The sequence below is a fragment of the Chionomys nivalis genome, chromosome 23 (genome assembly GCF_950005125.1).
Source record: "Chionomys nivalis chromosome 23, mChiNiv1.1, whole genome shotgun sequence".
Lineage (NCBI taxonomy): Eukaryota > Metazoa > Chordata > Mammalia > Rodentia > Cricetidae > Chionomys > Chionomys nivalis.
The window spans coordinates 37,433,421-37,446,532 of NC_080108.1; the positions used below are offsets into that span (position 1 = coordinate 37,433,421).

The following is a 13,112-nucleotide window of genomic DNA, read 5'->3' on the forward strand; positions in this document are numbered from 1 at the left end:
CCAGAGCTTTTAAGCTGATCTCTTGATTCATATATAAGCAGTGGGAAGAACAGAAGGATTTTTACAGACAGCTCTTGGATAAGGAGTCCCACGTGAGGGCATGGTGTAAACACATTGAAAGAGCAGGACATGGTGGTGCATGCCTTTAGTTCCAACACCTGGGAGACAGAGGCAGGCAGGTGTCTGTGAGTTCAAGGCTAACCTGGTCTACATAGTATATTCCAGGATAGCCAGGTCTACAGAACAGAAATACCCTACTTCAAAAAATCAAATTGAAAGAATGTATTCTTGCCAAAGTATATAAAATTGTTTTCTTTGATTATTATTGTCAGATCTGTCTGTCTATCTATCTATCTATCTATCTATCTATCTATCTACATTTATATTTATATATCTCCTGCTGCATCCAAACCAACAAATCAAAACAAAACAAAAAACAACTGTTTTTCTCCTTTGAAAAGTATCTTTTGCTTCTTAACAACTTAATAACATAAAACATATTATAGAAATAATTATTTTCAGCTTTACTGAGGTATCATTGGCAAAAAATGCACATATTTGTGACTTATACAGCATGGATGTGTGTACACACTGAATTTTAAAATCAATATGATGAACATAACCATCATAATCCTTTTTGTCAGCAAGAACATGGCAGATCTTTTCTCTTGATGGCTTTCAAATGCATAGCCCATTAGTGAGCATGTCGGCTTATCAGTTCTATTTCTTGTACTTTCTGTTCTTTAAGCCTTGTGTCCCATTCTCACTCTCCCTCCCCTGAAGCCACTAGGGCCCTGTTTTCTACTTTCTGCTTGAAGAGTTTGGCTGCTACAGATTATAAACGTTACAGATGTTTTTGGTGAAAATTAATATTCTGTGTTAAGATCATCAGGGTGGTGCCTCTGTTTCCACTGTGATTCTTCATTGACACATTTTCACTGGCACACAAGATCACTAGAGTCCACTCTTCTGGTTGCACATTCAACATATGAATTCTGACAGCATATAACGACGGGTGTCCATCAACACGGCACCCTACAGAAGAGTCTCACTGACCTTAGAGTTCTAAGATTCTCCCCATGCTCACTGTTCCAGATTTTTTTTTAAAAAATAAATTTCATTGGTCCACATGTATGTATCAGTGTAAGTGTATACACACGTGTCTGTATGAATGTGTGCACATATGTATGTTTGGGTACTCAAGGGCAGAAGAGGTCATCAGATCCCCTGGAACTGGAGTTAGAGATGATTGGAAGCTTTCAGATGTCCTCATGATTCATCAGCAGGTACCCTGTCCAGCCTCCCAGATATATTTTCTTGTCTTCCTAGCTTTGCCTGTTACAGATTGTGACGTAGCTGAGTAAGTTAGCATGTGCTTCTCCACGGCTTATCTCTGCTAATCACTGGTTAGTATTTTGTTGTCCTGCCATATGACCACTTCATTTCCTACCTCAGCTCCTGAAGCCATTTGGTTGCTTCCTTGTTACTAATTATGAATGATCTTCTGTAGGTCCAGGGCAGGGCTTCAGTAGACAGAGGTTACTAACTCACCAATACTCTTTTAGTACCCATTGCATATCTCTCTTTTAAGTGTGGAGTTTGACTCTAGATTTAATCTTAATTTCTATCACTTTATATAATAATGGAAATTTGTTCCAAGTAACTAAAAGGGATCAGTATATATTTAACTCTAATTTTTAATACTTTGTTAGTTCTTTAGCAATTTTCTTATAATGTGTTTTGATCATATTTACCCAACCCCTCCCTTTTGCTCCCCACAGATCCACCTCCCTATCCTCCAACTTTGTAATTTTTATTTTTTAAATTCATAACTCTTGGATTCCAGTTTTTTTAGTCCATATACTTCTTGCTGGGGGACCTTACACTGGAGTGTGGTGGGCCTTCTAAGCAATTATCCTCAGGATTTCATAGGATGAAAGTTATGGCAAGCCAATGCTGTCAGAAAGCTCCATATTTTTTTTCATTGAGTATTTTTGTGATATCAAAACCTGATGGCCATAACAGAATTAGCATCAACAGCCAGATCTCTATCATGTGAAATTTGTCTAGGAGAGGAAGTGAAGGTTCCATTTAGAATTCCAGCTTGAAGCTTTCAGTTGCTTCTGTATGAAATTGATGTTGAAGTGCAAGGTCCTATTACTGAGTTTTAGGAAAGATGTAATGGCAAAATAATTAAGTTTTCTCTTTAATTTTAATTTAATTTTTATCTTAATATATTTCACCCCTTTAAAATGGTGGGGTTTTTTTAGGTTTATTTATTATTTATATGTGTGTGCTTGTGTAAGTTTATGTGCACCAAATACATGCAGTGCTCAGGAAGGCCATAAGAAGACATTGGAGTCTCTGGAACTGGAGTTCTAGGTGGCTAGGAGCTGTCTGATATGGGTGCTTTGAACCAACCTAGGTCCTCTCCAAGAGCAATAAATGCTCCTGATCTCTGAGTGTTACATTTATTTGTTTATTGTGTGGATATAAGCCTGGGTGTGCATATGCTACTATACATGTGAGAAGGTCAGAGAACAACCTTCTCCCATCAGCTGGTCATGCGCAACTTAGGCATCATCACAGCTGGTGGCCAGTGTCTTTACCACCCGAACCGTCTTGCCAGCCCTCATTTTCATCCTTTCTAAAGTGACATGGTGTTTGAGTTTACACACTTTGATACTCTAAATGTAAGCAAAATTTTTTTTGCTGAGAGAGATTTCTTTTCAATAAAGTATACAGGGAATCAGAGAGCAACAGGGATTCAAATGGAAACGTTATTTCCACTGTGGAAAAAGTGACTTCATTGCCTATATATTTGAACAGCACACTCCACATACCTTTTGGAAAAGAAACAATATTACTTCTTGGCCAGTACCACATCATCTTCTGCTTTATATCTGAAATGTCTACTTGATGTAATTAAGAATAGGAGTCTGCCTTGAGCTTTTGTGAACAAAAGACTTACTTAAACTGCCCGAATTAAAATTTCAGTTAACAATGTAAAGGAAATTGAAGACAGCATTTTCTTAGTTCTTTTGATTGACTATTCCCTTTAATATGTGGAACAGGTGACAGATGGCACATAATTCTTTAACCTTTCTTGGCCCCAACTTGGGAAATACCACTGGACTCAAGTCAAATTTGATCTATCATGGAATAGTTGAAGCTTGCGGATGTGAAACTGGGTGATGTAGTTTGTTTGTTTTTTTTTTTGTTTTGTTTTGTTTTGTTTTTTCGAGACAGGGTTTCTCTGTGGTTTTGGAGCCTGTCCTGAAACTAGCTCTCATAGACCAGGCTGGTCTCGAACTCACAGAGATCCGCCTGTCTCTGCCTCCCAAGTGCTGGGATTAAAGGCGTGGGCCACCACCGCCCGGCTTGGGTGATGTAGTTTGAACTGTCGACAAGCTCAGCTTCTTCATCCCGAAGATGGAGAGGCTGTGTATTAGTCAGTCACTCAATGCAAGGTGCTGTGCATTGACACTTTAGTAGAGAGAGCATATGTAAACATAGATTGTGTGCCTCCACTGTGATAGGCACTGTAGACTCTGGGTTACTCCTTCTTAACGCCACCCTGTGTCAGTAGTGAAGCCAGTCCCTCCTGTGCATGACCACTGTGGGCATCAGAGAAACATCAGAGATCCTGCCCGCCCCATGTATAGGCTATACATGCTATGCCGTAGAGTAGCATCAGTCTTCCCTTTGAAGCTTAAGCACACTGACACTGGAACAATTCCGTTTTTATGTTGTGTGTTCATACTTCAAGTAAAATCCTTGACCTGTACCACTGAATATCTTTATTATACATGGGAAACACTCTGTTTGAGAAGGGTTAGAACGCATGGAGATATTATTTTTCTTTTGAAGGAAAGTAGACAAGTATCGAATATGTTTTATGAAACATTAGATAAAGGCTTTGCTTTTTCATCTAATCTGATATTCAATATAATGACCATTATCCTCATGTGCCTATTAGAATTAGCTTATCAAAATTTAAAAATTAATTGATTTCCTTGCCACACTCACAACACTCAAAATCCTATTTAATCACCAAACCTCTTCTTCAAAGATAATTACTCTTCAATTTGATGTATATTTTCTTAACATATTTATAATTTTTATTTCATAAATATACAACTCATAATGTTTTTATATGAAATTTAAACTATGCCTAGGTCATCTGTGCAAACCTACACAAGTCATAGTACATACATGTAAATTACTTTCTGTCTAAGAATATGTTCTGATCACATTTATGCCTCAGTAGATGTATGTTTTATTCCTTTGAAATGATCATATGAACTCCATTGCATTTGTGTACTCTGTTACCCCACTAGCTCTCTCCTGATATATTCTTATTTCTAATTTTCCTACTTAGTCAATGTTGAATAGTATATATTCTTAGAATGAAATTGCTGGATTTAAAGACGCGTATTTTGATTTTATGCTTAAAATACTAATAGATGTTCATGAATAGTTTATAAAGGAAACATTATACGGTGATATATATGATTAGTTTTCAGACTCATGTGGAGGCATTTCTTTCAAAACCCTTGCTGATACCTGAACTAGATCAGTTAACGAGATATTACTTGTTATGTAGTAAAAAGCAACAAATGGTTTTAAGGTTGTTGGATAGGGAGAAAGAACAGTATACTGTGTTGGTGCTAAATGTAAGTTAGTCCAATTACTATGGAGATCAGTAAGGAAGTTTTTTATAAAAATAAAACTAGAATCGTCCTGGGTATGTGCTGGAAGGAGTCAGTCAGCATAGCACACAGGTGGCCATGCATACTGCTACATTCGTAGCAGCCAAGCCAGGGATTCCGCATAGGTGTCCACCAAAGGCATGAAGGAGTGATTAAAGAAAATGTGGTGTACACTGCACAATGAAGAATTAGGCGTAGAGAAGAGTGGATTATATCATTTGCAGGGAAGTGGGTGGAATTGAAGATTAAGCAAAATAAGCCAGACTCAGAAAGATACATATTGCATGTGTGGTGTCCAGATTCTAAAGAAGATGTGAAAGTAGAAAAGGTGTTAAGGATGAGAAAGCAAACGCGGGGAAGGGGATATGGTGATGCCTGATGGGAATATGGTCAAGTGTGTTGTGCACATGTATGAAGATGTCACAGCAAAACTCAATATTTTGTATAATCAACACACAGTAATGAAAAACAAAAAGTTATTGCCATGTAGGCAGCCTCAAATATAATACATATTATTATATGTACATATAGCTTAGTATGACAGTGGTGCCTAAGACATAGGCATGCTTGTATGTTCATGTAAAACTGCCAGTGCTGTGATTCTGCGTCAGCTTTAATCTGCATTGGAAAGATGTGCCTCTCACTTCGGGTAGCAGGCCCTGCCAGGCTACAGCAACAGACACTTTTTTTTTGTTTGTTTTTGTTTTTGTTTTTTCAAGACAGGGTTTCTCTATAGCTTTGGAGCCTATCTTGGAACTAGCTCTAGTAGACTAGTCTGGCCTCGAACTCACAGAGATCCTCCTGCCTCTGCCTCCCGAGTGCTGGGATTAAAGTCGTGCGCAGACATTTTTATTACATAGCCATGGAGCCTTTTGATGTGAAGAACTGTGTGGACTTCACTAACTCGGTCAGGCCACTGTTTCATGTTGTTACACTGTCCTGAAAATGAACTAAGCAATTCATGCACATTGCTTATTCTGAGAGTAGAGGCCACGCCTGTGTTGGAGTCTAAATGACAAAATATTCTCCTTGAATCTTTTTGCTCTTTCAGCAAGGTCACAAGTAGCTTTGGGCTTTGACATCACACAAACTCCTTGGCTTTGTGTAGTGTTTGGAAACGGGTTCTGCTCTGTAAAAGGAAGAGCCTGTTATACTTGCCAAAGTGCCACGCAGGAAGTTCTGGCTAAGATTTCTGGGAAAATGTTAGCAGGATTGTCTCCTCAGTTCACAAGTACTCATATCCTAAGCAAATCCTTTTATGTCAAAAGTGACACAACATGGAATGTAGATAGTCCCTTTGAGCTCAGACGTGAATTATTTCCATATGGTCAAGCTATAGTATTTGTCTAAAGAAAGAAGCTAGAAGGATTTCTACAGCTTGTTATCTCTAAAGACTTCAAGTATATCTTCTTGGTACCAACGTGAATAGGTGTGAGGTAGAGATCTCTTCTGCTGCCTTTTGGGTTTAGTTCTTGTACAGTTTCTGTGTTTTGTGAACAGGATGCTATTTCTGCATGCATCATAGGATACATTCATCTCATTTGTATATTGATATGTAAAATACATTTTGTACACTTTGTGAGAAAACTGATAAATTATTTAGATGAAACAAAAACCAAAATAGTCACCCAAGGAAAAGAAAAATCCGTCCGTGTTAGGGAAAGGGCTTCTGTGCATTCGCAGTGAGTGTTCCTGAGAGGAGGGTGTGTGCCACCTGTATAGACTTCCCTCTCCTGAGTTTTCATATCCTCACGTTCTTTTCCTGTGTTTTTCACAAACATATTTGTCAGCACAGGATAAATTGCAAAGCGTTTGGTTAAAAGCACAAGTGCATTTTTAACGTGTCTCTGAGATGACTTTGCCTCGCGCCCCACCAGACTGTGATTTCTTTATCTTCTAGACTCTGCCCCTGAAGAAGATTCCGTGCAAAGCCAGCGCACCCTCAGGCTCCTTTTTTGCCCGAGACAACACAGCCAATTTCTTATCCTGGTGCCGAGACTTGGGGGTGGACGAAACCTGTCTTTTTGAATCTGAAGGCCTGGGTATGTATTTCTGTCACGACTTCAGTGGAGGGGGTATGATTACTGCCTTTTCTCCTTTCGTATGCATCTACAGGTTTTGTGTGCTGCTGCTTTTTAGATTATTTTAAACAAGTGGGAGTTAGTTGTAACAAGTCGTGGTAGAAAAATGCATCTACCATCTTACTGCTGGCCACCTAGTTGATAAAATAATACAGGAGCAGAAGGGGCCAGGCTTTTCCCAGCCAGAGCTGAGCACTATCCACACAAGCGAAGTGTTTGTGCTCCATCAAGGGAGAACTTCCGTGAAGGGGGAAAACTTCAGTTCTTTCTTTGTTGAGACTGAAGTTTACTCGTTTATGTATTTAACTGTTTTTAGGGTTAAAAGTCAGATGTGTCTGGGGGTATTAAAGTAACTTCAGAAGACAGACATCTCAGTGAAAATACCTTCCCTGATTGCTGTTTCCTGGTGTTTTTTCTTCTGATTGAATTTTGGCAATCCATTTCCAGACCACACAATGAGATTTTTAATTTCTTGGAAGGAGACATACGATATGTTTAACTAGTGAGTGTTTCCACAGTGCCTGACACACTGGGATTCAATGTCCAAGCTTACTGCAGAAGTCCCCTACAATGGAATTCTAACTTGAAGAATATTGGAACTAAGTTACCCTTACGGAAATGGAGCAAAGTCAAGAATGGAGACTTCTAATGGAAAAAGGAAAGTTTTGGCTCTGTTTGTCTAGGGCTTTAAAAATCAATTTACAAAATCACATAATACCAAATATTACCATTCAAGTAAGCCAAGCATCCGTTAGAGAATAAGTCCATAAACAACCTTCCAAACAATTGAAAGAGCCTTTGTCCCTGAGCCTTGGATAATAATATTTCTCTGCTAAACCCAGAAAACTCAACAATGGGAACTTGGCATTTCATATGCTGAGACCATTTGTGTCTGTTCCAAGAGGAGGGGATAAGATGAGAGAAAGATGGCCGTTCACAGTCTGGGCGTTTCCTCAGCGGAGAAGAGACTAATATCGGTTCAGTGTAGGAGGGTATTCTAAAGTAGAAAGAAAGAGCATGAAGCTGGGTAGTTACACAGTTGTGTGGCACACACAGCAGTGCCTCCCTGAAGGCTCATTGAACGAGCAGGCTTTGACTTTTGTTGGTGACAGATATGAGCTTCTGTTGGAGATGGCTCCCCTTCAGCCCAGTAGCCATGTGACAGATAGATTCTAACTTTTAGGGGTGTCAGGTTAATAGTGAAGAATTATAGGAAGGAAATGAAGAGGAGTGACTTGGAAGCAAACCTAATGTCTAGCAATGTCTGTCGTGTAGCTACAGTCAGTCAAATGTCAGTCATGAGGACATCCTGTGTCTCACCCGGGGAAGGGGAGAGTTATCATCACATTTTAAAATAAATTTAAAGAATGGCCACACAGGAGAACTGCTTTAGATCTGCACTAATTTATGAATTTGATTATTGTGCAGGGTTTCATTAAAGATGCATTTTTAACTTACTGGTAAAATTTAGTACAAGTGGGTTATAAATAGCTCTGCATATTGCTGTGGTCTTCATTCTGAGTCCTTTTGTTGTCTGGACTAATAGGACTTTCCGTAGAATCCAGCAGGAGTCAATGTGGTACCAGATTCCTCCTTGGAAATACTTCTGCAATTCACATTTGTGGTGTACCTTTATGCTCTGGAAAACCCAACTCAATTTAACTCATAAATAATATATTTTGTCTGGAAACTGTAGACACTAAAGAAATTTATTTCATGATCTTGGTGTGTAACAGTATAGTTAAGTAAAGAAAAATTAGACAGCCTGCATCTTCCTGTTACAAAACAAAGTGGCATTATGAAAAGAAAGTTTGTTATAATTTTGATATATCTTAGCTTTTAACTTTAAATTAAAAGGTATTTAAATGTTCAAGTAGATTCGATAAGCCCAAGATTTCAGGTCTTCTAAAATTTAAAAATTATTTTTAAGATCAGTACCAAACTAAACCAGATAATCAGGCTCTCTGTTTGCTGCTCAATTAAAAATACATTTGAAATTTCAGGGGGTGAGAGTGGGTATATGGAGGTGTATTATAGGCCCAGGGACCCAGTGAAGAGGGTCAAGATTATAGCATTGATTTAGGATTAGTTGGAGAAAGGAAACAGCTGGGCCCATGGATATTAATGACAATAAAGAGGAAGGACAAAGAAAAATCTCATTTCCCAGAGGAGCCTTTCTGCCTGGGTGTTTTTATTATTTTTCGCTGTTGAGGATGCGACAGAGCCCTGCTGCAGGCCTTGGCCTTGGCCTTTTCCACAACAATGGTGCTGTGTGCTCTGCTTGAGGTCTTTCACGCTTCACTTTTGAAAGGGAATTTAGGGCAAGGTTTTTCTTTTTCCTTTTTTTGCCCTACCTCAAGATTTCGTTTCAGTGGTGTGTGATGAAGAACATCCTTTGTGCCCCAGTGTTTTGAACAGAAAGCAAAATGAAAAGATGCCCTGATGAAGGGCAGAATGTGTGTGAGTGACTGATAAACTAGATCACAGTGCTGCCTGTGTGAAGAGGCTTCTGTTCACGCTGCTCTGAGGGCTGAGCCTGCATAGAGAAAGCCTCCTTATCTTGGCAGCAGCCAGTAGTTGCTTGCTCTGTGCTGCAGCAGTGTTGCCTGCAGTTATTTCTCAGCTGACTCGATCTGCTGTCTTTCCACAGCAAAAATGTCAGGAAATCTTCATGGCGGTGTGGTGGGGACTTCTAGGGAGAACTGGGAGGGTGGCAGCTGCCAATGCCAGGTGTCGATCAGGTTGCCTTTCTCATTCTGGGAAAACAACTTTGTATGCAGCACACAGCACAGGCAGGGTGTGACCTGTAGGTCATCCTCTTGTGGGTTTTTTTTTCTTTTTTCTTTTTTGAAACACCAACTTTTGTAACTCAAACTGGCTTTGAATTTCCTTTGTAGCTGAGGATGACCTTGACCTTTTGTTTGTTTGTTTTTGTTTTGCTTTTTGAAACAGGGTTTCTCTGTGTAGCTTTCAGTCTGCTCTGGAATTTGCACTGTTGACCAGGCCAGCCTCGAACTCACAGAGATTCAATTGCCTGCCTCTGCCTCCCCAGTGCTGGGATCAAAGATGTGCTCCACTTCCACCCTGCTGACCCTGAACTCTTGGTCCCTTCTCAGCTGGCCAAATACTGACTTGGAGTGATAATTTTCTTCTATAAATGTCAGTTTTAGATAATAAGATAACCCATACTCAAATATTGCTTCAGAAATGAGCAAAGAGAAACAGGGAGAAAGGTGATGAAGAACCTCCTGAAAAAAGACTAAGTTGACTAGTTAACTGAGATAAAATCACTGGGCATGCTGGTACAATGCTGCCAATGCTTCACTGGTGGTAATAAATGAATGTTATCTGAAATGATATTGGTAAATGAAAGTTAAGAAACACCTGCATATAAGATTTTTGAGAATAAATTTCTGAAGAAAGTTAGAATGGTAGCTTGTCCTTAGATATAGTAACACAGTTTTAACAAGTTTTTAAATTTCTACTGACTTCTCTGAAGGAAATTAGAGCGAAACCCTAGTGTCCGTTGAGGCATTTTAAAAAATAAAAATAAGAATTCCTGGCATTTGATGTTATTTTGAACAAACTACCATGATCCATAGATATCAAAATCAAAATCATTTTCATGAGACCATGTAAGGAGTGGGGACATAAGGCCCCCACAGTGAACATTAGACATGCTTATATCTGTGTAGAAAAAAGAAGGTCACGTTCATATTGTGGAAGGAGAATGGAGAGTTACTGGGTTGGAAGTGGTTTGGTCTTCACTTACTAACACACCAGGCCTCCTAACTGACAAGTCTCCGCTTGTGCTTGGAGACAGTGAGGACTTGCTTAGTGTATCTTAAGAAGAAGTTGGGATCATTCATGACCTTTCATACAGTCTCGCTCTGTTAAAGCCTTTCCACTCAGGCTGTGTGGAGCAGGTGACAGAACTGTGTGGAGCCATGGTGCAGAAGCCATGGCTCTGCATACTCTGTAGAGCTCTAGCTCTGGTTGTCTCCATGTGATACCTCACTGAGGCCAATACTCCTCTGTGGCACGTCCTCTTTTCATGGAAAAAGATGGCCATGGAGATTTTCTTGAATTTAAAAGTTTGTTGTTCATCAGCTCAGTATCAGAATAATTCCTCGTTTCTCCTTTTAGTGTGTGTTTAATAACGGAGTAACACAGTTACACAATTTAGAACACAAAAGGGGTGAAAGTATTTTTGTTTAATTTCAGAGATATATAAAGATTATTACACTGTATTTGTCAGTAATCCTTCCATCAGTAATCAATGAATTTTCGAATGTTAATTTAGGATTTTAACCACCTTTAAAATGACACTGGTTATTTTTATGGGTCTTATTTTGTCATTTAAATTAATGTCAGAAATATATGATTTATTCCAAGTTTAAAATGTTTTAAATTTTGTCTTAAGATTGGTGCTCTTACATGCTTTTCTCAGGTTTTAAAGTACAGTCCATTTTCTTTACTAGTGATGCTTTTATTTTTAAGGAGCATCTGCAGCCCACAGTAGCAAACTGGTGTAGGATATATTAAGTTATTAATTTTATTTCTGTAGACATGTTTGATTTGCTCTGTTTATACACATTTTTGTTATCTGGGCAATGGAGGGAGGGTCAGGGAATTCTAAAAGCACACATTTTGCTTGACATACTTATATCAATATCAACATGTTGTTGGCTGATTGTAGGACCTGGAGCGCAGTGACTGCTCATCTGTTTCTCAGAGAAAGAATCTGCCCACCGAGAGACGGGTTTGCTGTCTGCTGTGTAGCATGCACTGTGTGGCTTGTGTGACTGTCACTCTTATTCTGGCTCCCTGTGTCTGTGCTTGTGTGGTTCCTATTCTTTCCATGCACCACTGTGACTAGCAGGGTTCTGTGGTTCCAGATTGTTTCCATAGCAAGCCTATGGTCTCACTAAAGTGAAACAGACCTCCCCACCTTCCACTGCCTGGTCACTGGTTGCATCAGAAAAATACTTGATGCCTGCATCCCTTGTGTGATATCCCCTCCCCCCATCCCACCCCCAGTCCTTGTTCTTGTTTTGTCTGTATTGAAAACTTTAAGAATATGTTAAACTATGGGTTAAATCAAACCAATTTTCTTATTTGCTAGTTATTAGTATTAGTGCAGGATAGCAAGTCCATGGTACTGATTTAGCTCCAGGTTGTTTACATTAATTTTTCTTTTTCTCCAGGTTCATTTTTCCTTTAGATTTCTTTCAAAAATTTCTGTATTTAAAAATATCATTTTAAAATTTTAACCATGTCTTTATTTCATTATGTTTGTTTGTTTTTTCCTTTGTCTCTCTTTCTTGAGAATAGTCTCAAGTAGTCCAAGTCAACCTGGAGGAACTTATTATGTAGTGAGGATGATTAGAATTTCTAACCCTCCTGCCTCCACTTCTAGGTGCTAGGACTACAGACATATACCACCATCCCCAAATTAGCTTTTATTTAAACCCAGGCATCCCTTTTCAGAACTAGCTGACTGCACAGTGCCCAGAAAAATGTCCAGGACAATAATATTGAGTTGATGGAAACTGTTGAGTTGCTTCGTGGGTAGCAGCTTTCAGGGGCTTTAGAGAATCGAAGTTGACTGAAAGGACAGTGGGCAGCTTCAACTCTTGCAGGGTGGGATCTGCACTGCCCCAGGTTTCATGGTTATATCTCTGTGCTCATCAAGGGCAGCTAAGCACAGCACGGGTGTTACTCTCTGTACTTTGCCAGCCGATGTCACTGCACAAACAAAAGCCTGTGACCGGGAGAATCAAATCTTTTGTTATCCCAAGTTACAGCTGCTAAGTGGCTGGTCCAAGATTCAAATGCTGCTTTCTTCACCTCCAAACACTATACCCCTTATGGAAATGAATAATTTGAACAAGCTTCTCAAGTTGTATGGGATTATTCTAAGTAAAAGGAAAATAACTCAATGTAAATAAAACCAACTTAGATACCCTTCCCTGATCAGCATTCTTCGTGCTGGAGAAAGCAAACCTGTGCTCAGGCACCTTTCTTCGTCCAAATTCACTCCATTTGTTCTCTCCTACCGTGCTTCGCCCAAGGATGAGAACATGTGTGAGCACTCTTTGTGTTATTGGTGTGCATGCCTCGCTCTGTTTTAAAAACCACTGATGATAGAAATCTTCAGCCTTGTTATGTCTTAATATTCTGTTGTGGTACTAAAACACCTTTACCAAAGCAAACTAAGGGAGATGGCTCAGAATTTTAGGTTACATGGCAGAAAAGTCACAGAGGCAGGAACATGAGAGAAGTGGTTCCTTTACATCCAGTCAAGATTAGAGAGCTG

At 39.4% G+C, this 13,112-nt stretch overlaps 1 protein-coding gene across 2 annotated transcripts in view; it reads left to right on the plus strand.

The window, feature by feature from the left end:
• The window catches only part of Gas2 (growth arrest specific 2), a 113,456-nt gene that overhangs the window by 37,050 nt on the left and 63,294 nt on the right, over nucleotides 1-13,112 (plus strand). For both annotated transcript variants that reach the window (XM_057756219.1, XM_057756218.1), the window contains exon 4: nucleotides 6,613-6,754. In XM_057756219.1, the coding sequence (XP_057612202.1) occupies nucleotides 6,613-6,754 (142 nt within the window). The remainder of the gene's footprint in view (nucleotides 1-6,612; nucleotides 6,755-13,112) is intronic.